Here is a 24913-nt window from a genome sequence, read left to right as displayed (position 1 = left end):
CTGAATAAGCCTGGAATAATTTCTCAACAGGGCTTTGTAATGTATTTTCCCACGTCTCTTTTTATCATGACATCTTAAAATCATTTAGTTATGAGCTTATAAGTGTTTTAGAGAAATATTCAGAGCCTGCCTTCATTAAATGTAATCTATCTCGTAGATTTTTTTTTTCCTTCTCTCACTTAAGGTTTTTGAAGTTTAAATTCTTTCTGTAAATACTTAATCTGAAGAAATTTTTTCTACCTTTCAAAGCATTGTTGCACCTGTTAAAATTGCCTGATAAGAAAGATTAGAGGTGTAAAGTGAATTAATTTATCATTGAATAATATTGCTAGGAAGACTGGTGGCTTTTAAAAACATCGTTTGTGGTGGAAAAGGATATTGGGATGAATGAATACAATAAAGAAGGGAAGGGTTAGGGGTCAAACTGGGGTTACTCTTGAAAGTTTGAGTGTGAAGGGAAAAGTTTCCCTTTAATAATAACAAGGTTTTTCATGCCGCTGAATCAGTAATATCAATGTTTGGCAGATCTTGTTGATAGAGTGAATTCGTAATCATCTCACTGTCAGATGGGGGGAATGGTCCCCTTCCCTCTGGTCACCAGGATAGAATTTAGAATAAATGCTCCTTTATTAAGGGGGCCTACAGTACCTGGACCTCTTCAAAGGACCTTGATTTACATCTCATTGCTTTATGGGAGTGAAAAACAACTGTGACCTATATTCCCGTTTTTCTTCTGTTTGCTTTCCTTGTAAGACAGGGAATGTTGCCACAGTCCTTTTTGTAGTTATTTGCTCTCCCTTACACTTGAACTCATTTACATTATATTTGCTTCCTGGTGTGCCATGACTTTTTCAGTGTGTTGTCCAACCTGAGTTGTGCCTTTCCCTGACGATTCATAAATCTGCTCCCTGCAAACATGAAACCAGGGGTCTGATGTGAAACCACCAAAACATTAGAGTGGTACAGTAGCAGAATCGAGAGGAAAATTAAAGTAGAGCCTGAAGATGAAACGAGAAGGCTGCTAACATAGGGGCATTCACAGTCACCTCAGCCAGCCAAGGAGCTGGCTGGGAGTCCTATCGCAGCTGGGCTTCTGGGGGAGGGCAAGTGGAGTGATGAGGTCTGAGTGGCAGTGGGCTTCTAGCCCCTACGTGCTGAGGTTCTGAGAGCCATTCAGCTGGTGCTTCGGGGGACACCCCAGCCCAGCAGGGCCTGCTGGAGGTGTTGGCCAAGTAGGGTCTTGTCGCCACTTGAGGGTGATTAGAGCTCCCCCAGCTGGTGGCCAGGAGTAAAACCACAGTGCCAGGCAAAGAGAATCGGATCTTCGTTAAGTGAGAAGAAAAAAATGATTTTTCTGAATCAGAACTTTCATAATACAGTACATTCTCTGTGTCTGATTAATCTAAAATACTTATAGTCCAGCCTGTTGCTCTTCTGAATTCCTTAGTAGAGAGGAATTTTCTCAAGTATCTAGAGCTAAGTTGCTACACTCATGCGTCTTTGCCAAGGACTGGGACGTCTCAATGTAAGCTTGTTGGTTTTTTCAAGTGTCTCGAGGCATCCACTGAAGCAAAGCAGGGTTTAGCTATTTGCCTGATGGCAGGAGCTTGGATTTGATTTGCTGTTGGTGGCTGTTGGCAGTTGCCACACACATAGGCAATTAGAGAATAACAGGGAATTATTAATTTTATTGTTTTGATAGCCTTGTACGGGGATGAGGGGATCACTTATGCATTGTGACCCCCTAGAAGCTGAAGCGTCTTAGCTGTAAATGACATTTTAACCCTCCCTGCCCAACCCCCGCCCCCCCCCCCCCAAAAAAAAAAAAAAACTAATAGTGTTGTCAGGCACTTTCTTGTTAGATTTTGGAGGTAACTAAGGATAGAAAAATTGTTTTGCTGACCCAAAGAGAGAATATATATTCTGAAACTACCACCCTTTGTTTCAAATTCAAATTAGTGGCTCCTTGAACACTTTCAAAAGTCATTAGTATTTTGATAGGGTGGCTGCAATTCAGGTCGTATTTCTTTCTCAACAGTTAAAATTAATTAGTATGGTCCCAAAATAATATAATAAAAATAGAGCTAATCAGAAAAACTAAGTCGTATGTAGCAAAAGGGGGTTTGGTAGCCAAGACTCCATTTGGCCTTTTTTGAAAAACTTAAATATAATTTAAAATATTCTTTGGATTTTTGCTCTCAGGGAAGGTAACAGAATGACAGAAAATTCTGCTGATCCTCTTGGGAAGAGTGAAGAATGATCCTGGGTGGTTTTGGGGCAACTTTATTTAAAATATTAACTTGCATTGTGTGTGGGCATGTGCCTGTGTGCGTGTGTTTTCTGGATCCTAATATATTTGGTTTTTATTTTTTATTTCAAGTCCATGTACAGTTTTTTGGCCCAGCCAAATGCCATTGCTCATCTGGATTTATCCAATACTGAATGTTCCCTGGACATGGTAATATTTTTTTTATATTGCTCAAGGGGTCTCGGAACAGCTATTTAGATGGGAAACAATGGGCTTTCTCCGCAATAAAATATTCTCTTAGTCTTAGAAATATTTGAAAATAAGAGTGCCTTGTTTCTTTCCCAGGTCTGTGGAGCTCTTCTGCGTGGCTGCCTTCAATATTTAGCTGTGCTCAATCTCTCCAGAACTGTGTTTTCTCACCGGTATGACGTCATTCCTGCTATTATTATCATCTTTTAGGAGTGTCTTTCTCTCAGAGAACACTGTAGTAAGATGAAAACAGTAATAAAGGGTGCATGTTGTATGTGAAAGAGGAGATGGCCCTAAACCATTATTGATGAATAGTAGACCTTGTAAGCTCAAATTTTTGCTATGTCTTTTCTTCCTGCATGACAAGGTTCTTATCAAGAACTCCAGCTTGCTTATATGAACTCTATAGAAATGTACCATTTCTTGTATATGGACAGGCATTCTCTCTTAATACAGTAAAAATCCTTTTAGAAACGTCTGAAGGTGTTTCTCAATAATGCACTTTGAAGTAAGTCTCAACTGTGTCTGGGAGGCAAAGAGAATAGTCAGCCCAGAGCTCTTGTATTCTGATTTGTGGAAGTGGAGGGCCAGCCTCAGCGCCTTACTTCTACCTTCACGATGTAAGATTGTTTGCCAAATCAGGCGGTAGGTTAGAAGTAATAGATATTCACACACAGCAGAAGCAGCAGCTTAGAATGGGAGAATGCAGAAGAATGATGAAAAGTACATGGGTTATTTTAGATTTGGTATTCTACTATCATCTAATGTATTAATACAATTCAGCACTCTGCATTTGTTACCATAAGTCATAAACAATATCTAAGTTATGATATGCTCTTTAATAACACAGAGGACTACCTAATATTGTCTCCTCTTTTATTGGCTCACGTTTTAAAGCTTTATATATTCCAAGGGATAATAGTCACTTTGTTGGAAAAAATCAGAATTAAACGTGCTTTCTTCTACATTTATGCCTTATAAATAAGTTATTCTACATTTTACAGTACTCGTGGTCCCTTACTTTAACAGTGATGTAAATCTTTATGATAGCAAAAATATGCCACAGGTACCTCAACCAGATGTGATCAGAACGTGTAAAGTGTAGGAGATAAAACAATGGGAGAAGTTGAGAGTTTTCTTAGATACTGTATTTCAAAGACCTTAGAAGGTATTAAGCTGACCGCCCCATCAACCCATGTATTTGAAGAGAGCTCATGAAACCATGCTTTGGTGGAGCTATGATAGACTGAGGAATTGGGTTAGAAATGATATCATAGACTATAAGGATCTTCATCTAATCAGCTCTTTTGAGTTCATAATACTGTGAATTCTGTGATGATTGGTTGTCAGTAGAGCTATTAAGCTTGTAGAGCGAAACTGTGCTAACAAATTGCCTTGTCTTCCAAATGAGAGGATGTGATTACACTGTTTAATACCCACTCCCTTACCTAGATGTAATCATAGGAAGCCCCTAGTAAATTATGTCAAAATTGCTGCATTTGCACTGAGTTGTAGATTGTTAGCCAGTCTGTTCATACTGTGGTTCACGGATAATTTCAGAAGTGTAACAGTCAGGATAGGTCAGGTTGTTCCACTAACAAATGATTACCCCCAACCCACCACCCTCTCTATAGCTTTCCGCAACTGTGACCTTGCAACATGTCTATTATGGGCTGGCCGCATCAACTTCGTGCTGGGAGGCAGAACAGCCTCTTTCTAGAACATTGACAATCACATAGCAGAGGAGAAAGAAGGATGGTAACACACACACTGGCTGGTAAACCAACTCTCTGGAAATTGCACACATCACTTCTGCTCACATCCCATTCACCAGAGGGGCTGGCGTGGCTAAGCCTGTCCTTTGTGGGGTGACTGATCATCATCCTTCAGAAAGGGGCAGTGAGAATTTGGAAACACTAGAACAGTCGACACCAATACGATGTAACAGAAAGCAAACTATGTTCAAATAAAAAATTAACATTTGCTCGTCAGAAAATGAACCTGAGTGTTCAAGCTTATATCCTTCTGATATCTGAAACTGGAGTTGTTTGAAACGTCTGGTATGTATTCTACCAGAATTCTCTTTCTTCTTGAATTTATTTTTCATCCTCTCAAATAGAGACTCTTGCTGCTTAGAACAGAAAAATAGCTATTTTCTTCTCAAATAGCCCGAAATTGCCCTGTTTTAAAGCCTTTCTCAAATATTGACAGGCTTCCTAGACCTCTGTGCATAGAATGTTGTTGAATAAGACATGGTTGAGCTAGGCTTCTAGGATGGCTTCTACCCTGAGATAGTATGATTCCCTCACAGAATATGAATAGCTGTCATTAAATGAGTGTTGACAGTGCATCAGGCTAAGTGCTTTACTTAGTCAATCCTTTCAACAATTCTATCGGATGGAACAAAACAAGCTAGGCATTGATATTCCAATTTTGACTTTGGAATTTCAGTTTTCTTAAACCCTCATATTGTGGTGTTGACTCTATCTTCTTGTTGAGTTGTATGATTTGATCCGCTTCCCACCTGGAATAGCAAGCAAGGGGATATATTTGGAGGTTATGGCCATTTCCTTTTGGAGTTTTGTCTTTTTTCTAATATTTGGCCTGAAATAATTAGATTTGTGGTATAGATACAAGAGCCGAGTAGGATATTTGTCATGCAGGCTTCTTGCCAATCAGACTTGATCTCCAGTCTCAATCTTGGTGCATCTGAGACCTCCTGCATCTGAAAATATTGCCAAACACAGGTAGCAATCCTTAACAATCTGATGTCATCCAGAGGGAAGGCTCTTTAAATTGGTGAGAAATATGTGTTTTCTTTGACTTATTTCCTAAAAACTCAAATATGGAGTTTCCTAGAGATCTAGAAATAGAACTCAATGAGTTCCTTGGCTATGAAGAATAGAAATAAAATGTTTTAAAATTTAAAGACATTTCTTAACCTCTCTTACATCATTTTAAAAAGTATACTGAATTTGCTTTCAGACTTTTTTTTTCTTTTTACTTTTAAATTTCTACTGAGGATACAACTGATTCATGGATCATTTCACAGTGTCTGAATTACCAATGAATAATTTTGCCAATGTAGAAGTGGGTTGTGGAGATGGAAATTTAAGTGTCTGACTCTCATGATTTGTTTTTCAGGAAAGGAAAAGAAGTACCCCCGTCTTTCAAGCAGTTTTTTAGTAGTTCTCTGGCTCTGATGCAAATCAACCTTTCAGGCACAAAACTGTCTCCTGAGCCCTTAAAGTGAGTGGTTAATTCATTTTCTCCAGAGCTTTTAAAATTCAATTTGTTATTATGAATGTGTTTGAGGGAAGGGAAAAAAGACATACAATCCCAAGATAGTCAAGGCAGATGAAAATGCCTTTTACTTTGGGTCACAAAGGAAATCAAATTCTTTTCGAGTACATTGTGTGCTATTGATATTATTGCATCTTCTAGGGGAAAAAAATCTTCCTTTGGTTTGTGACCTTGGTATTGGTCACTGATCTATAAAAGTTGTGCTGCTGGGTACCATTGTCTTTATACGGACCTCTGTTCGGGCCATTTTACGTAGACTCTTGTGTGAATTCTAAATATTTCTACTAACAGTAATAATCAAACTATATATGCTTGTGTGTGCAACAGAACCAATTTTTAGGTGCATTGCTTCCTAATTACCTGAGTAGCGGTCTGTTTGGGTATTTTTACTTGGCGGGCAACTTATGTTATGGATGAATAGCCCCAGTGGAGGAGTAGCAGTGAAGTTGAACTTTTTAGAATAATTTGTTATCCCTGAATTTCTGTTCACCATTGCCAGAAATAATGAAAAGGGCTGTAGAATCTAATTTCTCTTTGAACACATTTTCAATTTTAGTTGTGAATACCTATATTATCAGTTATGTTCAAATGTGCAAACAGATTTCTCCTTTCCCCACCTAACATGTACACCAGCATTCAGTTTCCCCCTGTAATTTGTGTGAAATGTTAAAATCAATGTCTGCTATTCATTTTACTGAAAAATTTTGTCAAATTAACTTGTAAGTTGTCTTTTTGAGAGCTGTGAAATTCTTGATTACAGTATTCTGCAAAGTGCTGTGTGACTAAAACAACAGAGGCCTTGAGAAAGAGTTGCTAAAAAAGAAATTCTGATGTTACAGCAGGCCTTTGGAAAAGTCAAAAAAATTTTTAAACTTTTTGTTCTGTGTTAGGGGTATAGCCGATTAGCAATGTTGTGGTAGTAGTTTCAGGTGGATAGCAAAGGGACTCAGCCGTACATATACATTTTTCTCTTCTCCGGCAAACTCCCCTCCCCATCCAGGCTGCCACATTACATTGAGCAAAGTTCCATGTGCTATACAATAGATCCTTGTTGGTTATCCATTTTAAAAATAGCAGTGTGTTCATGTCCATCCCAAACTCCCTAACTATCCTTTCCCACTACCCTTCTCCCTGGTCTTTAAAAAACAAAACAAACAAACAAAAAAACCCAGAAAAAAATGGAATCTGTATATTAGAGATCTCTAAATATAACAGCTGCAAATAGTAAAAAACCGTATGATTAGGCTGTTTGTGTGGATATGAATAAAGCTATGAGAATCAATATTCTGAAGGGGAATCCCTTATAACTTAAACACACTTACTCATTTGATTGATATTTATCAAGCATTTATAATGGACTGCGTACCGGGGGGCACTGAGTAGAAAGCATAACCAGATTTGATATTATCATATCATATCAGCATGAAGTTAGCATATTCAAAGTGGTTTTAGTGATAGGTGCATGGTAATTAGGTGCATACTAATTCTTTCAATGTTTTTGGCCCTGGAGAATATAGAGTAGTTCTTCACTGATCAGGGCAAGTGATTTTATAGAATAATCCTCACCACAAGAACATGAATTTACTTGTACTTTATTATAGATATAGGCTTATAAACATTTATATTTAAAAATTATTTTGTCAGTGTTAAATCTTGTGACCTCTTCTTTTTATGTGAATGTTTAATAATAAATCAGTACAGGCAGACCTCAGAGATACTGGCAGGATTGGTTCCAGATTCCTGCAATAAGGTGGCTATTACAATAAAGTGAGTCACATGAATTTTTGAGTTTTCTGGTGCATATAAAAGTTATGTTCATACTATACTGTGGCTTATTAAGTGTGCAGTAGCATTATGTCCAAAAAATGTCCATATCATAAATAAGAAACACTTTATTGCTAAAAAAGGCTAGCTATCATCTGAGCCTTCAGTGAGTTGTAATCTTTTTGCTGGTGGAAGGATTGAAATATTGCAAGAATGGGACACAGAGGCGAGAAGCAAGCAAATGCTGTTTAAAAAAATGGCACCAGTAGATTGGCTTGACACAGAATTGCAGCAAACCTCCAATTTGTAAAAAAAAAAAAAAAAAATGCAGTATCTGTGAAGTGCATTATGATGAGGTATGCCTATGATGAGGTATGCCTTCAGGTCTGGGTTTTACCCTGTAAAATTTTTTACATGTAAAAGATTTTACATGTAAAATCTTCATGGCTGAAGATTCTATAAATAAAATTTCATATGTGCATTTAATGTGAAACTATAATTTGGAAAGAGGTGCTTGGGTTTACCTGTGAGAGGGTGAGGATGGAAGGGAGCTTGCAAAGCACTGCCCTAAGCTGGACGCAGAACTGGATATATCTCCACAAACTGTCACCTGCCGTGTTGACAGCAGCCGTGGGAAGGTGTCATCCCTGTTTTACAGCTGAGGAAATTGAAGCTCAGAGAAGCCAAGTTCTTTGTCAAACTCACTGTCACAGGTTGGGGTTTATGGGAGCAGAGTTCGAGATGAAAATTCACCTGTAGGATTTTATTAGGAAATAATTTTGGAATCCCTCCTGTGGGGTGCAGGGCGGGCGGGAAGGAGCTGGGATGAGACAGAGGGGAGGTTGAACTGGGGCTGTCACTGTGAAGCCGTCAGCCAGCCCGATGGCAGCTTTGTTGTTGGAATGACCCTGAGCTGGGTGACGGGGCTAGGCCTTTATACCCTTGTGTTGATCAGTCCTTGGATACAGGCTGCTCTTGGAAGCAGATGTGACCTTGAGCGAGACACTTTTCTGCAGCTGAGGCAGCTCCCACAGAGGACCGATGGTCAAGGGGGCTCTGGACAGGAACACTGCAGAGTCCAAAGAAAAACACAACTGTGAAAACAAGCAATTACTCTCTTTGAGCAACCACTGGCTCAGGCCTGTTCCTAAACCACATTGCATCCCTGTGTCCCGGGTGGGTGTAGCCGGGTGGTGGGGGGGAGACCCTCATTTCTTACAGGATGGGGAATTAGTAGCCATAAGAAAGGTAAAGTAAGGCCCCTTCTCTTGAGAGTGACACTTTAAGTTTGGACATATCTATATTTTATAGAACTTTCCCACTTAGTTTGAGATCTGTCAAAAGCGATACAAAGAGAGTAACTGCTTTTTTTTTCACAGTTGTGTTTTTCCTCGGAGGCTGTTTTACATCCACATTACAGTATTTTAAGGGGTTTTAAAGAAGAGGATGACGCTGTTCCTTTAGTGTTTCCTAAAATCTCCGGAACAGAGTGGTTCTTTTGTGTCCCAAGCCTGGTTCCTGCTCCAGCATCCCCCCCCAACCCACATTTACTGCTCAGACATCTTCTTCCACACCCTCTCCCTTGCCCCTTCCTCCCTGGACCACCCTCCCTCCCTGCCACGAGGTCCCCCTTTTGCCCACCCAGTAGCCTTGGCCGAGTATTCTCAATAAAGCCATTAAAATGGAGGGATGTGCTACTCCGAAATTATAACTAGTGTCACATATCCAGAGCTGTGGAGATGAAATACAAATCCTTCTCTTAACCAGTTTTGCACTAATAACTGAAGATCAAGAGGATCAGACCACAAAGGCAGTTTACACTGGGTTAAAAGAAACAACACGTCTTGTGATGAGACTTTTCCCCAGTGCCTGCTATGCCTTGCTGTAGTCGTTCTCTTTTGCTTCATTTTACTAGGGACCGTTTCTGTGGGTTATTTATTTTCACTTGTCTCATGCGTCGTTACTGCTTAATCAGTGGCCTTCCATAGTTAAGTATGTTAAAGGACACCATTTATTTTCTTGGCCTTAACCTACATGTCAGAAGTAGGGAGAATTTCCCCTCCATCTCAACATTACAATAATACAATGTTAAAATATGTGGCTAAGTCCTAGAAACTTAAAACTTAGAAATGTAGGGACCTCTTTGGTACTGTCCTCACTCTCCGTTTGCTGATGAGAACCCGAGACACAGAAAGGAAAAGCGATGCCTTCAGGCCACCTTAGTGATAGGGTCGAGACCTGAGGACTGGCCTTTTGGTTTCACCCTCTCAATACCGCCCCCAAGAACAGGAGATAAGTTCCTTCTGAGGAAACGAGAAACACTTGAAGAAGTGATTGAACAGAGAGGCATGCCCGCAGATGAGATGTGCCCAGCCCTTTTTCATAAGACAGTGTTTGAGAAGAAGGGACAGTGAACTGGATTAAAGGAATAAAGAGACACACACTCCCTTCAGCCTTCTTACCCACAGGGGTTGTTTTCATGGCTGAAAGTAGCCAAGTTCTTGTGCTCTGTCCACCTCGGGAATTTTCTCTCTCGGAGGATGAGGCCAGAGAATCACTAAAGGGGGAAAATCTCAGATACTCTCACATGAAATAATCTCCTACCTTCTCACCTCCTCCTCCCCTGGGGTGTTTTCGAGTCACTGGAACACTAATAACGGGTAGTCATCCCCCCAGGTGGCAGTTGCCGTGGTTCTGCTCTCTAGTCACCCCCAGGTGGCAAATGCTCTCTAGCATTTACGACTGTCCGCCTTGCATTATGGTCATTCACACACACATTTGTTTCCTTTGCTTGAGAGTGGGACCCCTGTCATACTCATCTTTATGCTCCTCACCAGGCCTAGTTGAGGGTCTCTCCTGCTTTTGGTATAATTAATGGAAGTGGGTGCATGTGTGAAATTTTTCTGTCAAGCCTATTCAGTGGTGTTGGATTTTATTGAACTGACTTGTGAAAGTGGAGTCAATTTATCCTCTTACTTATGAGATCCACAGGATATGTCCAGTCTCCTCCATAAGCAAGTAAGAAAATTCCTTTGCAGAGTGGCAATGGGGTTTATCCTGTGACCCACTAGTAGAATAGACAGACAGGATTCTGTTCTCAAACTCAAGGTTTGTACCTTATCTCCCATGCCTTTACACCCTTTCCCATCCCACCGGTCACATTCCAGTCACTTCCCGGAATACGGTACAGCCTGCTTTCCCCATTAACATAACACTTAGGGAAACCGAGCTTCACTTTGCTATTCTAATAACAATTGCCTACGAATATTCTAAACATAATTAAAGGTGTTCTCAAGCAGATGCAGAGGGGAATTTATCTGTGATGAACACAATTTACTTTCAGTGTACAATTAGGAGCACTATTGGCTTATTTGCATAGGGATGAATAGCAATTCTATCAGGTTTTGCATTTATAAGGGACCTGCTCCATGTCAGACGGAAGAATGTGGCTGTGTCATTTTTATCAGGGCTGTCGGTGGACATGCAGCTGGCATTTTGAAAAGTGAGATGGTGCCTGGCGCTTGACCCATTATGATTCAGAAAAGTCCTTCTTTCTCTGGGCTTTGTTCAGTGTGCTTACAGATTTTTAGAGCAATGTGTGGGATTTTTATCTAATGTGTGTGTTTCCTCTTCCCAGAGCGCTGTTACTGGGCCTGGCTTCTAATCATAACTTGAAGGGAGTTTCTCTTGATCTCAGCAACTGTGAGGTAAGAGCACCTTTAGACTATGTACTGGAATAGATAATAGTCTGTAAATTGCTTTGTCTTTTTCTTGGAAAAAGTGTAATTCTGTGATTCCAGAGGGTATACATGAAACGGGAAAATACACCTTATAGAAGTTTCTGACATTCTGTGTTTTGTGAGTTTTATCCACAAATAGTTATGGAACACTATTCAGAGAGCACTCAGATGTGCTTTTAATGACCTTTTCTCCCTCCCCTTCTTCTTGCCAGTTGTTTAAGTATTTTGTGATGAAGCTTTGAGTTAACAAGCATTAAACTAGCTTTACTATCAAGAGAAGTATACCATGAAGCATTCCTCACAGAGGCCAGATGGGTACAGCCTAACTTGGACTTGGAGAATGTGAAAGGGAAGGTCTTTTGTCATTAATTTTGCTTTTTAATATCTTGATTTTAAAACAAGAAAGTTAAGGTGCTTATCAACATTATAATAACTCCAAACACTTTTCCTATCCACCTACACACAGAAGAGAATTGAGGCTAAAAGCTTCTTACATTTTTAGAGTGTACCTGAACTTTTCCACTGTCTTGAACCTTCTAGTTTGTGTGGAAATTAGCAAGAAAATACCTCAGGACAGACTGTCCAGCCTCTTCAGAGCCACGCTTTACCTACCATGTCGAACTTGCTGTCTTTTCTCAGGGCTAGAGATGGAAGGCTCTTCATTCCTCTTCTTGGGTTTTTACGCCCACTCTTTTCTCTTCGCAGTACATTCCTGCCATGTCCCTCTTCTTCCCCAAGGCTTCCCTCTCTTTGAGCATCTAGTTCAGGTCCAGCCTCCTCTGTACCTGCATCAGATGCGTACGACTTGATCCTAGTTTGATCATAACTAGCTATGCAATCCTGAGTGAATTAGTTGATATCACTACCTCTCAATTTCCATGTTTGAAATGAAGACAATATTTGTGCCTCTCCTAGTAGTTTGTTACGAGGTTTAAAGAGCTCTTCTTTGAAATATGCTGCTTAGAACGTCTAGTACCTATGAAGGTTGCTCACTGTTGTTGCTTATCTATCTGTAAATTTCTTCCCTGACTGCTTCAGCACTTTGGGGTCTTATTTTTTCCTAATTGTCTAGTACTTAATGATGGTGACATGCATTTGGACACTGAACAACATAGTGTCTTGTACAATTATGAAACTAGCTCCTGTATGCTTTCCCAGCTAGGTGGTGACTTTCTGGATGGCAGTATTTGTATCTTACCTTGTTTGTGTTTCCCTTAGCTGCTAACAAAATGCCGAGCACCAAGCCAAGTCCATATTGAAGATGAATGCTTTCCCTCTCTGAAAATTCTAGAAACTGACAAGTCTGAAATCAGCCATATAAATTGTTAGTGCAGGATTTTTTTTTTTTTGTGATAATTTTGAGCTGGGGTGAATGCCAACTGTGTGTGATTTACTAGTCTTTTTGTCTGCTGGGGTGAAAAAGAAGAAAAAATCCTAAAAACCTAACTTGGTATTGTGAAATTTTCATGTGTAAGTCTGTGTTCTCTTTTGTTTTAAAGACAGACCATAAAACAGAAACCATCTCTGGTAATATGAATTATTTCCCAGCACATTATTAAGGCATGCCAATAATAAAAATTTTTTATGAAAGAAGGAATGAGAGCAATGGGGATGGAAAGGGTTATTCTATCAAATAAAAAACAACTTGTATAACGTTGCTTGCTCTGTTAGGTTAAAATACTGAATTGGCAATGACCCATATGCTTCACGATCCTGATTAACATTTGTGATTGCTACCGATACAACATCATTCATTTAATTCTGTGATCAAAACTGGAAAGGACATAAGTGATCATCTGATTCCCGTGCTTATAGATGAGGAAACTGAGGTCTAAAGAAGCTGAAATAATCCAACTCACTAAAGACAGAGTCCTAATGAAAGTATGCTTTCCTGATTATTGTTAATACTAGTAATTATTAGATTATGTGATTAGGCATTTTCTTCTCAAATAAGTTGATAAGTACCATATGAATGAAGAATACTGTGTTAGATTGTTACACAGTTTGTTGCTTAAACTCCTTTGTGATCCTATTGGAAATAACTTTCAAAGACAGTTGTATTTGGTGAACCATATAAAACTGACATTTTTGTAAGTCAAAAATGGCAAACTCTTGGCAGTTTCATATAGATCCACCAAATGGCTAGTAACCTTTTTTCCTTTATATATTTTTCTTATTAAGGCAAGAATCAGATACTGATGGTAGAATTGGCTATTAATTTGATGATAATTCCACCTTCATTTTGGCCATTCATTTATGCATTATGCAATAAAATTGTTGTAGCCACGCGTTCTGGGAAACAAACTCACTCAGAAGGACGATGCAGATAGTGGAGTGCAGTTTATTACACCAGTGGGGCCAAGGCAGAGTCTCCTCTTAGCCAAGGACCCCAACCATTTTTTGTGAAACCATTATATACTCTAAGTCTACGTGCCCAAACCCACCTCCCTAAATTCCCTGAAACTAGTCTGAACAAAGGAAAAGAAAGATACAATCAAAGTAAACCCGCGATTCATATGCCTTAAGCCTAGGTAGTTAAGAGTGGACAATTATCAATAGGTCTGTGGTCATACCCCAATAAGCATAATAGAATTTATGATTCTATTCAGTTACACAGATAATCAAGGTATTGTTTTAGGCGATGGAGAGTCTAGGTATGAGCCTTTGGGCTCTTCCATTCAGAGGGTCTGTTTTTCCAGTTGGTATGTCGTTTCCATAGGTACTGGGCATATAGGTCAAAGTCCACAGTCTGGCCCAAGATGGAGTCCTGCTTTCAAGAAGGAGCCTGTTCTGTCTGTTTCCTCCTTCAAAATGATACTACTGACATGAGGACCCATTAATACTACCTTAGTGTCCATGTTCTTCCACTGTCTTACAGTTAGAATTACAGTACTGGTGACCGTGTTTGTCAAGTCACATGTTATATTGCTTCTTACAGTAGTTAATGAAACACAAAATTACAGTCGACATTTAAACAACACGGGTTTGAACTGCCTGGGTCCACTTACACATGGCTTTTCCCCACTGAATCCCTATTTCAGTACTACTTAATGGTTGGTTGAATCTGCACATGGGGAAGGAACCTTGGATACCGAGGGCCATCTGTGAAGTTTGTACTTGATTTTTTGATTGTGTGGAGGGTTGGTTCCCTTAAGTCCCCTCATCTCCCAAGTTGTTCAAGGGTTAATTGTATATATCTCTCTTGAAAGTGAAAGTTGCTCCATCATATCTGATTCTACAACCCCATGGACTATATAGTCCATGGAATTCCCCAGGCCAGAATACTGGAGTGGGTAACTGTTTCCTTCTTCCCAACCCTGGGATTGAACCCAGGTCTGCTGCACTGCAGGTGGATTCTTTACCCGTTGAACTACCAGGGAAGCCCCTATATATCCCTCTTAGGTTATATCTCTGAAATGGTAATTTATATATCACTCTTAGGTTCTAAATTACCCTTTGGCATCACACTTGCCAGCAAGGATATATTGAACTGATCATGTCAAACCACATTTTGTCCTTGGAGAATCCTGCAGTATTCACAGTTTTATGTGAGGATTCCCAGGATTGAAGTTATTTTTTCATTAAAAATAAAACCCCTGGAGAAGAAAAGTGACAACAGGGGGGCGGTATTTTACATTTAAATCTGTAATATTTGCCACCTCTTTTTAAATGGCAAATGTTCTTGAGGAAAGAATATGAATTATTAAAAGTCCTCTAGATTTTAGTTTCCCTTGCTTCTGTCCCCATTATGAATGTTTTTGTATTAGAACTATTCACTTAAAACTATGAGTAACAGCTGAAATATTCCTCCTTCCTTGAGACCACACTTCTCTCTTTAAAGAAATGGGATTTTATTTTTTAACATTTTAAGAAGTATTCAGTTACATTTACTCCTCTTTGATCTTGCATTCTTTTAAATAGTGCTAGTGTGTGGGATCCAAATGAGGGTAATTTAAAAACCAGTTTTACATGCATACATGCAGACACAGCCTCTAATTATGCAAATTCATTTAAAAGGATTTTCATTTACAGTAATGGGAAAGCTTTTACTGTTTTGGGAAAGCTTTAAGCTTTGGAGGAATTTTAGGCATCTAATAACCTGTGAATTCAATCGAATGTTCTTGGCAACTGAAGATCAGTTATTTTCTTATTTAAGTTTTAGATTTTTGTTTTGGGAGTATATTTTAGTTGCACTGTTTTTTTCTCACTCTGCTTTTTTATGTTGTGTGTTGATAGAGACTTCTGCTTCTCTGTTCTTATTCTGCTTACTGCTGATAACATTTTTTTGTTTTTTCTCCTTGGGCTTTCCTTAGCTTGGCCACTGTGTAAGTACTTTATGAATCAATAAATTAGGATATGTTGACAGTTTAGTACCAAAAAATGTCAGTATTATGGGTTTATGCTACATACATCAGTCAGGAGTATTTGTAAAATAAACAGAGTTGAGCACTGAAATCTCACCCTCATTCTATTGTGTGTTTTCACAAATGGAATATTTTTTCTATATATTATAATAAGTAGAGATTTTCTTGTAGAAGTTTGACTTTTCAACAGAGAAATCAGTAACAGCAAATAATGAAATTGTAAAGACTCATGCTTATCTCCTCAAAAGCATGATTTTTTCATATTCTGAAAAGCAAATTATGTTCCTTTGAAGTGTTTGCCTAAATTGTTTCTTGCCTTAACATTGATATGGTCTGCATATAATGTTCACTGTGACTTGAAGCAGTGTTTCTTAAATCTATTTGTGAAGAACCTGGTTGTTGTTGTTTTTTAATTTCCACTCTATCATAAGGCAATACTTTGGCAAAAAATATAATAAAAATAGCCTTAGTTCCACTCACTGTGTTCACAGCGCTTCAGCTGTGGATTTGGTTGGTCTTGGTTTCCTTGGAGGGTGTAGACCAGCCTCCAGGGAGGTCGGCCTCTGTGTGACACTCCCCTTCAGAGTTCACATCAGGCACCTCACAGTGATCTGCTGTCACCTGAAAAAATAGAAAAGACTGAATGTAAACACCCCTGCTAAAAAAACTGAATCAAGTGATCCCAAAGATCTGTGCAAAGTTCTGCTTAACATATAAGCAGCCAGGGATTGGCAAAACTCTGGTTTTGGTCCAGAGGTCCATAGACATATTGCATCTAAAATAGTGAAATAAGGATTCTTTAAATTTTTACATCAAAATGTGAACAAGTAGAAAGTGTTATCAATTTGGTATAGAATCTTAAAATAAAATTTCATTTTCTTAAGTGAATAGAGAAACTACCACGTCCTTTGGCCTATAGTAGGTTCCCAATACATGATAGTTTCTCTTATTAGATCGTAAGTTTCCTGAACAGAGGGCCACAGCTTGGAAAACTGCACCCTGCACAATGTTTTAACACGTAGTAAGAACTCAGATAGTTGCTGAATGGGAAACAAAAAGATATTCTGACCTTGGTAAAATATGCTTTTGGTTTTTGGGAAAAAGATGAAAATGACTTTTTAGGTTTTTATTGTCTCCTTCTGTTGTTTTGCTGCTATATGATGGAGATTTATACCTGAAATCTGTAGTAATCAGATATAACAGTAGTGATTTCTCATGTATAAAGGTATTTGTCAGATTTCCAAGAGTCAGAAATGAAGAAAATTCTTGTGGGTTGACGGAGACGGTTTTACCTGTGGTGATGCAGGGTGACCTCTGTCTTCTGTTTCTTTTTCTAATGATTTTCAGACTTATGTGTAATGGGACATAATGACTAGTGGTTGGCTCTTTGCATTGATGATTTTTTTTTTTTTTTTGATAAGTTTTCTCTTTTTCTTTGGTGCTAATAAGTTCCAGGCTGTCTCTCCTATTTTTAATTTTTTGGTTTCACCCCTCCAGTAGGTGACCACTTTCCCCTGTTTGGTTTGTGTTTCTCTAGCTGAGATCTGGAGGTGCGCAGGTACTAGAAGGCTGCATTGCTGAAATCCACAACATCAGCAGCCTAGACATCTCCGATAATGGTAAGTCAGAAATTAGAGAAGAAAACACATAGAAATATTATTTGAAGGAAGTTAGTAAAGGGAAAATAGTCTAATCCAATCTAGATGACACCTTAATAAAACTGATATTTCACTCCTTGATTAGAGGACTATTTTTTCTTTTTCCACGATTTTTATAAGTACTTTCTTTTTCTTTTTTTTCATGATAATTATAGCTATTTATGTTTTAAGAGAGTATATTTATGGAATAATTTCATGTCAAAGTCTTAAGTTTGTTTCATGGCCAAAAAGTGAAAAGTCTATTCAGTAAAACAATTTAGTTTAAAAAAAAAAAAAAGACCAGCAATATGTTGATAACAATCTGAGTCCAACCTTTTGTGTTGGACTTGGTGGTAATAAAATTGAGGCCTTATTTATTTATACAGAAACCTGTTTCATTAGCTTTATTTCTACTGGTTATAGTAGCATGTGAGTATGAACCTGCACAGACAAGCATGCTGTATGAATTTGCATAGACAACTTTATCTGCAATCACCTTCCAGTCAATAGTATGTCAGAATCTTCTCTCACAAAGGGGTGGGGAGAGATGAAACTTTCTACCATCATGTATCACCATTCCTTACTGACTTTATTTAGCCCCTGGTTGCATAAGAGATTTGGATACGTCTTTGTGGAGAATGAATTTATCCCTATGAAATAATAGGACATAAAAAGAGGGCAAAAAGTTCCTTTGTTGGGGGGGGGTGGGGGTGGAGATTAGAATCCTAGGGATTTCAGGACAGTATAGAAAGTCATCCAAATGCTTTGCACCTTTGTTTAATTGTGTTCCCTCTGAGAATTTATTTATCCACATGTGTGTTGATTTTCCATTTACTCTAATTCTTTGCAGGTTTAGAATCTGACCTATCTACCTTAATAGTGTGGCTCAGTAAAAACAGATCAATACAACACCTGGCGTTAGGCAAAAATTTTAATAATATGAAATCCAAGTAAGAGTTTTTTGCATTTTTTATATGACAATGATGAAAATAACCAGCCTCCTGAAAGCTTTTGATTTGATTCCACTGTCCACATCTTTAAAATCTCTTTAGAAATCTGACACCTGTGTTGGACAACTTAGTACAGATGATTCAAGATGAAGAATCAGTGAGTATTATTTTCAACACTTTTGCCTAAAACCTTTCTTTCTGTTGCTGTTCTTACTAATTTTGTCCAGTGGGTTAGTGCTAATATGCTTTCAGATAATATTATCTTTGCATACATTTTCTATTATTTTTATTTTTAAATGAAGTAAATATTCATGTTTTAGCACAGTTAGAGTATACTTTCATTTACTTACTTTTCACTTTATTCAACTAATCACTAATTAAAGGAAGATTGAAACTAATAGGTCAAAAGAAATATACATTTACTCCTAAGCCCATCTTTCAATAAGCTGTATTACTTCCTAGCTTCAGCTAATATACTAATCTTCAGGTATGAATTTTTACTCTCTAGTTGACTTTGTGAGCTAATCTCATGCTGAGAAACATCATATTGCTAATTGGAATTTCATCCAGTAATTATGCAGAATTATAAGAGACTAAGAAAGTTGTTCGCCATCTTAAATTGTGTCTAGAGCTCTAATATTCCTTATATTTTTATCCCCTTTAATTGTCCCTGGCTATGACTCTGTTCAAGGTAAAGAAATTTAATTTCAAATAGTATCATATTTTGCTACCCTTAGACATGCATAAGAAAAGATATTTTCTGGACCAAGTGAGAAGCACTCTACTATTAATTCCTTTCATTGAAACCTAGTGTATCACACCTTGTATTTTACTGATGCTTTTTAACATTTTGTCCATTTCCTGTCTTAGTCTTCAGCTACCAAAGAGCTTATATGGTTCCTCAAATCCAAATCAATTTGTATAATGAAGATTCATATTATTTGTGTTGGGTGATAGTTGCTTTTGTAGGTCTTAGGAGTAATTTCCTATGTTAATCATGTGAGATGTGTCACATTTTTTGGAAGTATGATTTTCCCTTTTGAATTCCTATAGGATAATAGCAAATTCTGCTAAAACTGTATAAATTTTCAGAGAAAGCCATGGGGTCAGGAGAGATGGAGGCTGGTGCTTTTCCTTGCTTGCCTTTGCCCACATCTCTTTGTGGGGCTGTGATCTGGAGGGCAGGAGAAAATTCTGCTGTCCTGCCTCTTCACTGTGTGAATATAATTTCCAACCTGTGGGCTAGAAATGAAACTCATTATTATTTAATGAATTCAAGCACTGCTCTTTGTCCTCATTTGCCAATAAGCCCTATATTTTGTTACTGTTATACTGGGTTATTAAAGTTAGAAGCATAATTAGAATGTAATTTATACTTTTCAGAATTTATGCAGTTTGTTTTACATATTTAATTTGACTTTCCACCACCTTGCTGTATTTGAGATTTTGATTTCCCAAAGTTGGCCCAGTTTTAAAAGATTGGAGAAGCCAGTATTGTAGAATCTACAGAATCGTGTTTAATAATCATTCCCAAATATTTGTTTCTTAGCACATATTTTAGGAAAATTTATGTTAATTTCATGTTTTGCATATTACACAAGGGTCTTTAAATTCTCTTCCTATAATTTTCAAAGTCTCTTGCTCAAAGATAATCTTGATATTTAAAGCACACCTAAAAACATATTTGCAGATGGTAAAGTTTGATACATAAATGTGAATTCTGTCAAGTTATAAATTTGAGAAATATGCTGCTAATAACATACAGTGAAAAGCCTTTTATGTTCGTGTCATAGAAAAGTAGGTGGCTTTTTCAAAAAGCAATTACCTTCTTTTTTTTTTTTTTTTTTTTCTTTTCTCCTACTTCAGAATCAGTAGTGTTCAAAAACAATTTGAAATGATTAGGAGTTAAATCTTGTGACTATAAAAATTCCACCCATAACTGGCACCACTGGGCTGATTTTTTTAAAGGTCTTTACATATAAAAAGGAAACTCTTTGCTTTTTATATTGTGACCTTGTTTCTGTAGAGCTTGTTCTTAAACAGCCCGTGGAATACTTTATTCGCCCAGTATTGCACATTATGTTCACTTAGAAAATCCAGACATGCAGGTTCCAGTGTTGCCTTCAACTCTAGACAGTGGTTGTCAGGCTGCAGCAACCACAGTCAGGGGACAGTAACATTGAGGGATCAAGATGACAGAGACTTTTGTTTTGAAGTATTACATACAAATCCGTGCTATGACCAATAGAACAGTATGTGTTTGTCCTGGGAGTGCCTGTCGCAAGGAGACAGATTGTCAGATTAAGCATGTTCAGCTCTGAACAGGAACAGTAAGATTTCAAGTAATCATGTTACCTGGAAGTGCAGTAAATCAAGAAGGGATGACCTTATAAATATGCATGCAATTCTGGCTGTTCTATTCACATTAATGACTCTGCCTATTATTTTTAAGTGTTAACTGGGGTGTATTAGAGTTTGAATATAGTACTAGAAGTGGTGCTCACCAGCTTGGAGACTTGGCAGCTTTCCAGTATTAGGAAGAAGCTATAATATATCATTTCTGCAGAAGTTGAATAGAGCTCATTGAAATGATGGGATTACAGCTTTTTATTAAAACACCATTGCTTACGTTTTCATTTAAAACATGAAGTTTCCTGAGTCTGAAGCATTTTTTGTTAAGTTTTTTCCATCTACTTGAATGTAGAATCTTAAGAAAATTGAAGCCACCTCCCTAAGCCTACCTGAGTCTAAGATTATTTAGGCTTTGGGGCTGAGGTTTTAATTGCCTTAGCACTTCCTATGTCATTTAACTTGAAAAAAATTGATTCTAACTAATATTAATACCTTTTGATTTTAGTATAGATATATTACTTTTAGAAAACATGGTCAAATTTTGATAATAAGGACAATCACAAATTTTGATATTAAGTACAGTCACTCAGGAAAAGTGTAATCAAATGCATAATGCCAGTTTGTAAGTGTATGGGTCTTTAAACTGTCAACACTGTCTTCCTGCCTCCTGGGCCTTTCGGTAGATGTGCCTTGAACATGTGCTCTATTAGAAGTCAGGGGCTTCCCAGGTGGCCCAGTGGTTAAGAATCTACTTGCTAGTTCAGGAAATGCAGGAGACCTGGGTTTGATCCCTGGGTTGGGAAGATCCCCTGAAGGAGGGAACGGCAACTTACTCCGGTATTCTTGCCTGGAAAATTCCATGGACAGAGGAGCCTGGCGGGCTATAGTCCATGGGGTTGTGAGAGTCAGACATGACGGAGCATACGTGCATGGGAATCAGTGTTTATTGGATGAATGGACGTGAATACACCCCAGGATTTGTGGTGGGGGATCCTACAGACCACCCAGGCACATCTTGATAACCTGAGTCCCATGGGCCGCCATGGAACCTGGTCATAGATGATCCTAGAAGCTGCTTCCCAGTAATGTCAGAACTGCTTATGGAGTTAGCATATTGAATTGTTGAGTATAGTGGGGCCAACCTAGACCACCTCAAGCAACCCGGAAGACATCCAGATCCTCAGGCAAATCTTAGTTCTGACTTTTAGAGCAACACTGGTTTTAAGTCCAGGAATTCTCACCATCTCATTAATTCAATTATGGCTGAAGATGGGGATTGCAAATTTAAATGCCCACAGTTCTAGGAAGGTGACATAAACAAGTAAGTGTGAGCAGGGTGTAAGTAGGGAGCACCTTTCTTTTTTGGTCAGATTCTATGCAGACCATGCAAAACCTGCCTCCAGGCTGCGTGGCTTTTGTGCTCAGTAGCTAGGTCGTGTTTGACTCTTTGCAATCCCGTGGACTTGTAGCCCACCAGGCTTCTCTGTCCTTGGGATTTTCCAGGCAAGAATATTGGAGCAAGTTGCCATTTCCTTCTCCAAGTTGCCATCTTCCTGACCCAGGGATTGAACCTGCATCTCCCAGGCAGATTCTTTACCGTTAAGCCACCTGGGAAGCCCCGAGTGATTTTTAGTCTCTGGCTTGAATGGACAATGAGTGGTTGGGTTGGGTTCACTATACAGCTTATGGTAATGAAAAAGTCACATACATTTGACTTTTTAAAAAGAATTGTAGGTATGCTTTTTGATTGGATCTTATAAGAAAAAGTTAACAGGGAAGATCAAAAAGATGCAAGAAAAGCCAACAGAGGCTTTGTGTTGTGAGGAGTTAAAAACACAAAATTGGCAAACAGACTGGTTCTTCTTCAGCTACTTTCTGTGTGACCTTGGTTGAGTCACTTAATCTTTGTATTTCTTACTTGAGAATAGGGGTAATAATACCTAGTATAATATTGGGCTTCTCATGTGGTGCTAGTGGTAAAGAATCCACTTGCCAATGCAGGAGATGTAAGAGACACGGGTTCCATCCCTGGGTCAGGAAGATCCCCTGTCAGAGGGCATGGCAACCCACTCCAGTATTCTTGCCTGGAGAATCCCACGGACAGAAGAGCCTGGTGGGCTACAGTCCATAGAGTCACAAAGAGTTGGACACGACTGAAGTGATTTAGCATGCATAATAATACCTAAATATTAGATTATTGGGTTGATTAAATGAGTAAACACAAGTAAAAAGCTTAAATAGTCATTAATCATAGTAAACATTCAATGAATGTCAGCTATTACTGATCCTGGTTGGATTTTATTTTACATTTACTACTACTAGTAATTTAGTACCAGTATTCCTCTATTGGGCTTCCCAGGTGATGCTAGTGGTAAAGGACCTGCCTGCCAGTGCAGGAGACATAAGAGATGAAGGTTCGATCCCCGGTTTGCGTAGATCCCTTGGAGGAGGGCATGGCAACTCACTCCAGTATTCTTGCCTGGAGAGTGCCGTGGACTGAAGAGACTGGTGAGCTACAGTCCACAGGATTGGAAGGGGTCAGACACGACTGAAGTGACTTAGCACGCATGCATCATTCCTCTGCTAGTATTTTAAGATGTCATTTTACCTTGCCTAGAAATAAAATGGATCAAATAGATAGTGTTGCCATACTGAAGCACAGACATTTTTGTGCAGTATTTTTATTTCTTCCCATCCTCCACTTCAAAAGAGCTGGCATCTGCCACTCTGGGTATCTTTCACAGCTTCCCTTAGGGGAGGAGTGGGTGATATTCAGCATTGACGTAAGCTCGTCATGTTTGACTCCCAAGGTCCAGAACCCTTGGATCCCATTCACTAGTGCCTTTTAGCCAGAAGTTTCCAAGGTTTCCACCTTGGGCTTGTCAGTAGGTCCCGCCCTGATGGTTTTCCATGAAGCAGGGCCCCTGAGCAGTGGCAGCTCTGATGTGACCGCGTGAGTGGTATCTGGTGTTGCTTCCACAGCCTCTGCAGTCCTTGTCCCTGGCTGACTCGAAACTCAAGACTGGGGTCACCATCATCATCAACGCCCTGGGTAGCAACACCTCCCTGACCAAAGTGGACATCAGTGGGAATGGCATGGGGGACATGGGGGCGAAGATGCTGGCCAAAGCGCTGCAGATCAACACCAAGCTCAGGTATGCAGGCCGGGCCCCCGGCCCCGAGGGGTGGATGCTGGTTCTCAGGAGGGCCTGGAGGGGAGTCTGACCCGCAGGCGTTGGGGACCTGGTGTCCGTGTGAGTTTCTAAGGAGGCCAGCTGGGGAGCAGAGACGACGGCTTCAAGTCTTCTGTCAAAATATAGAGGAGAGTGTTCCCAAATTTAGACACAGTCGTTCCTTCACACTGCTCTCTTCAAGATTTCCATTGTGAGGCGAATCCAACTGAGAACCATTGCAGTTTCCTGTTTCACAGAAGCATTGACAGCTGACAGATGTGTTGGGAAAGGAGGGGCTTGGGGACAGTGCCAAACATGCAGAGCTGGGAAGACCGGAGGAATTACACCAGGGGCTTCCCTTATTGGTTGTGAGCCCAGCGTCTTATCTTCCCTTCCCACTCCTGCCGACATAAAGACCTAAAACCCAAGGGGTCCAGGAAGTCCACTGGGTCAAAGGTAGGTTCATCCTGGAAGCCAGCTCATCTGTTCATTGGTTGTCATCTGTAGTACTTCCCAAGCCTGGCTTTTCTTAAGGATAAGCCATGCAGTAGCCACTTCTCTTAGGGACCAGTAATGTGGTAACCGTATTACCATCCATCATTTGGAGATTTGGTTGCTACCTAGCCCAGCAGTCTGGTGAAAGAAGAGTTAATAATTCACACTGTTCCTCAAGGGCTCTTTCTTGCTGTTTCCGTGGCTCTCTGGTATAAGTCAGAGCCTGTACCTTCTGTCTAAATTGAAGGCAAAAGCCCCAAACTGCAGCAGTTTCTTTGAAGGCCAGTGTGCATGTGAGGAAGGTCATTGAGGTTAGGAAGAGAAAGCAATTAAAGGCTGTGAGTCTGGGAGCGTTCAGACAAATAAAAAGCCATTTCATGTGTCAGGTGCATTGACAAAGCCGAAAATACTTCTGAAGTATTCACATTCTGAAAGGAAAGTAATACTTTTCTTCCAAAATAGATTTTGTGTTTAAAAAGTAAACAACCTCCTAAGAGTACCCGAGGTTCTGCCAGCAGAGTGAACTCGATTGCTGGGACTGCTGGTCACACCACATCAGGGCAGTGATGAAACATCAGAAAATACCAGATGGTCTTTCTAGCTGTTTAGAATAGGAAAAAACATCTCAGTATCTGAAA

The 24913-nt window shown here is 39.3% G+C and overlaps 1 protein-coding gene across 4 annotated transcripts in view; it reads left to right on the top strand.

Annotated features, from left to right (window-relative positions):
* Positions 1-24913, top strand: part of CARMIL1 (capping protein regulator and myosin 1 linker 1) — a 303752-nt gene that overhangs the window by 194959 nt on the left and 83880 nt on the right. For all 4 annotated transcript variants that reach the window (XM_061147461.1, XM_061147460.1, XM_061147459.1 and 1 more), the window contains 8 exons: positions 2381-2458; positions 2594-2670; positions 5642-5746; positions 11202-11271; positions 17206-17287; positions 18156-18255; positions 18358-18412; positions 23590-23762. In XM_061147461.1, the coding sequence (XP_061003444.1) occupies positions 2381-2458; positions 2594-2670; positions 5642-5746; positions 11202-11271; positions 17206-17287; positions 18156-18255; positions 18358-18412; positions 23590-23762 (740 nt within the window). The remainder of the gene's footprint in view (positions 1-2380; positions 2459-2593; positions 2671-5641; positions 5747-11201; positions 11272-17205; positions 17288-18155; positions 18256-18357; positions 18413-23589; positions 23763-24913) is intronic.

This window comes from Dama dama, chromosome 7 (assembly GCF_033118175.1).
Source record: "Dama dama isolate Ldn47 chromosome 7, ASM3311817v1, whole genome shotgun sequence".
Classification (NCBI taxonomy): Eukaryota; Metazoa; Chordata; class Mammalia; order Artiodactyla; family Cervidae; genus Dama; species Dama dama.
Note: the sequence above shows the minus strand (reverse complement) of the source record. Positions and strands in the feature narration are given on the sequence as shown.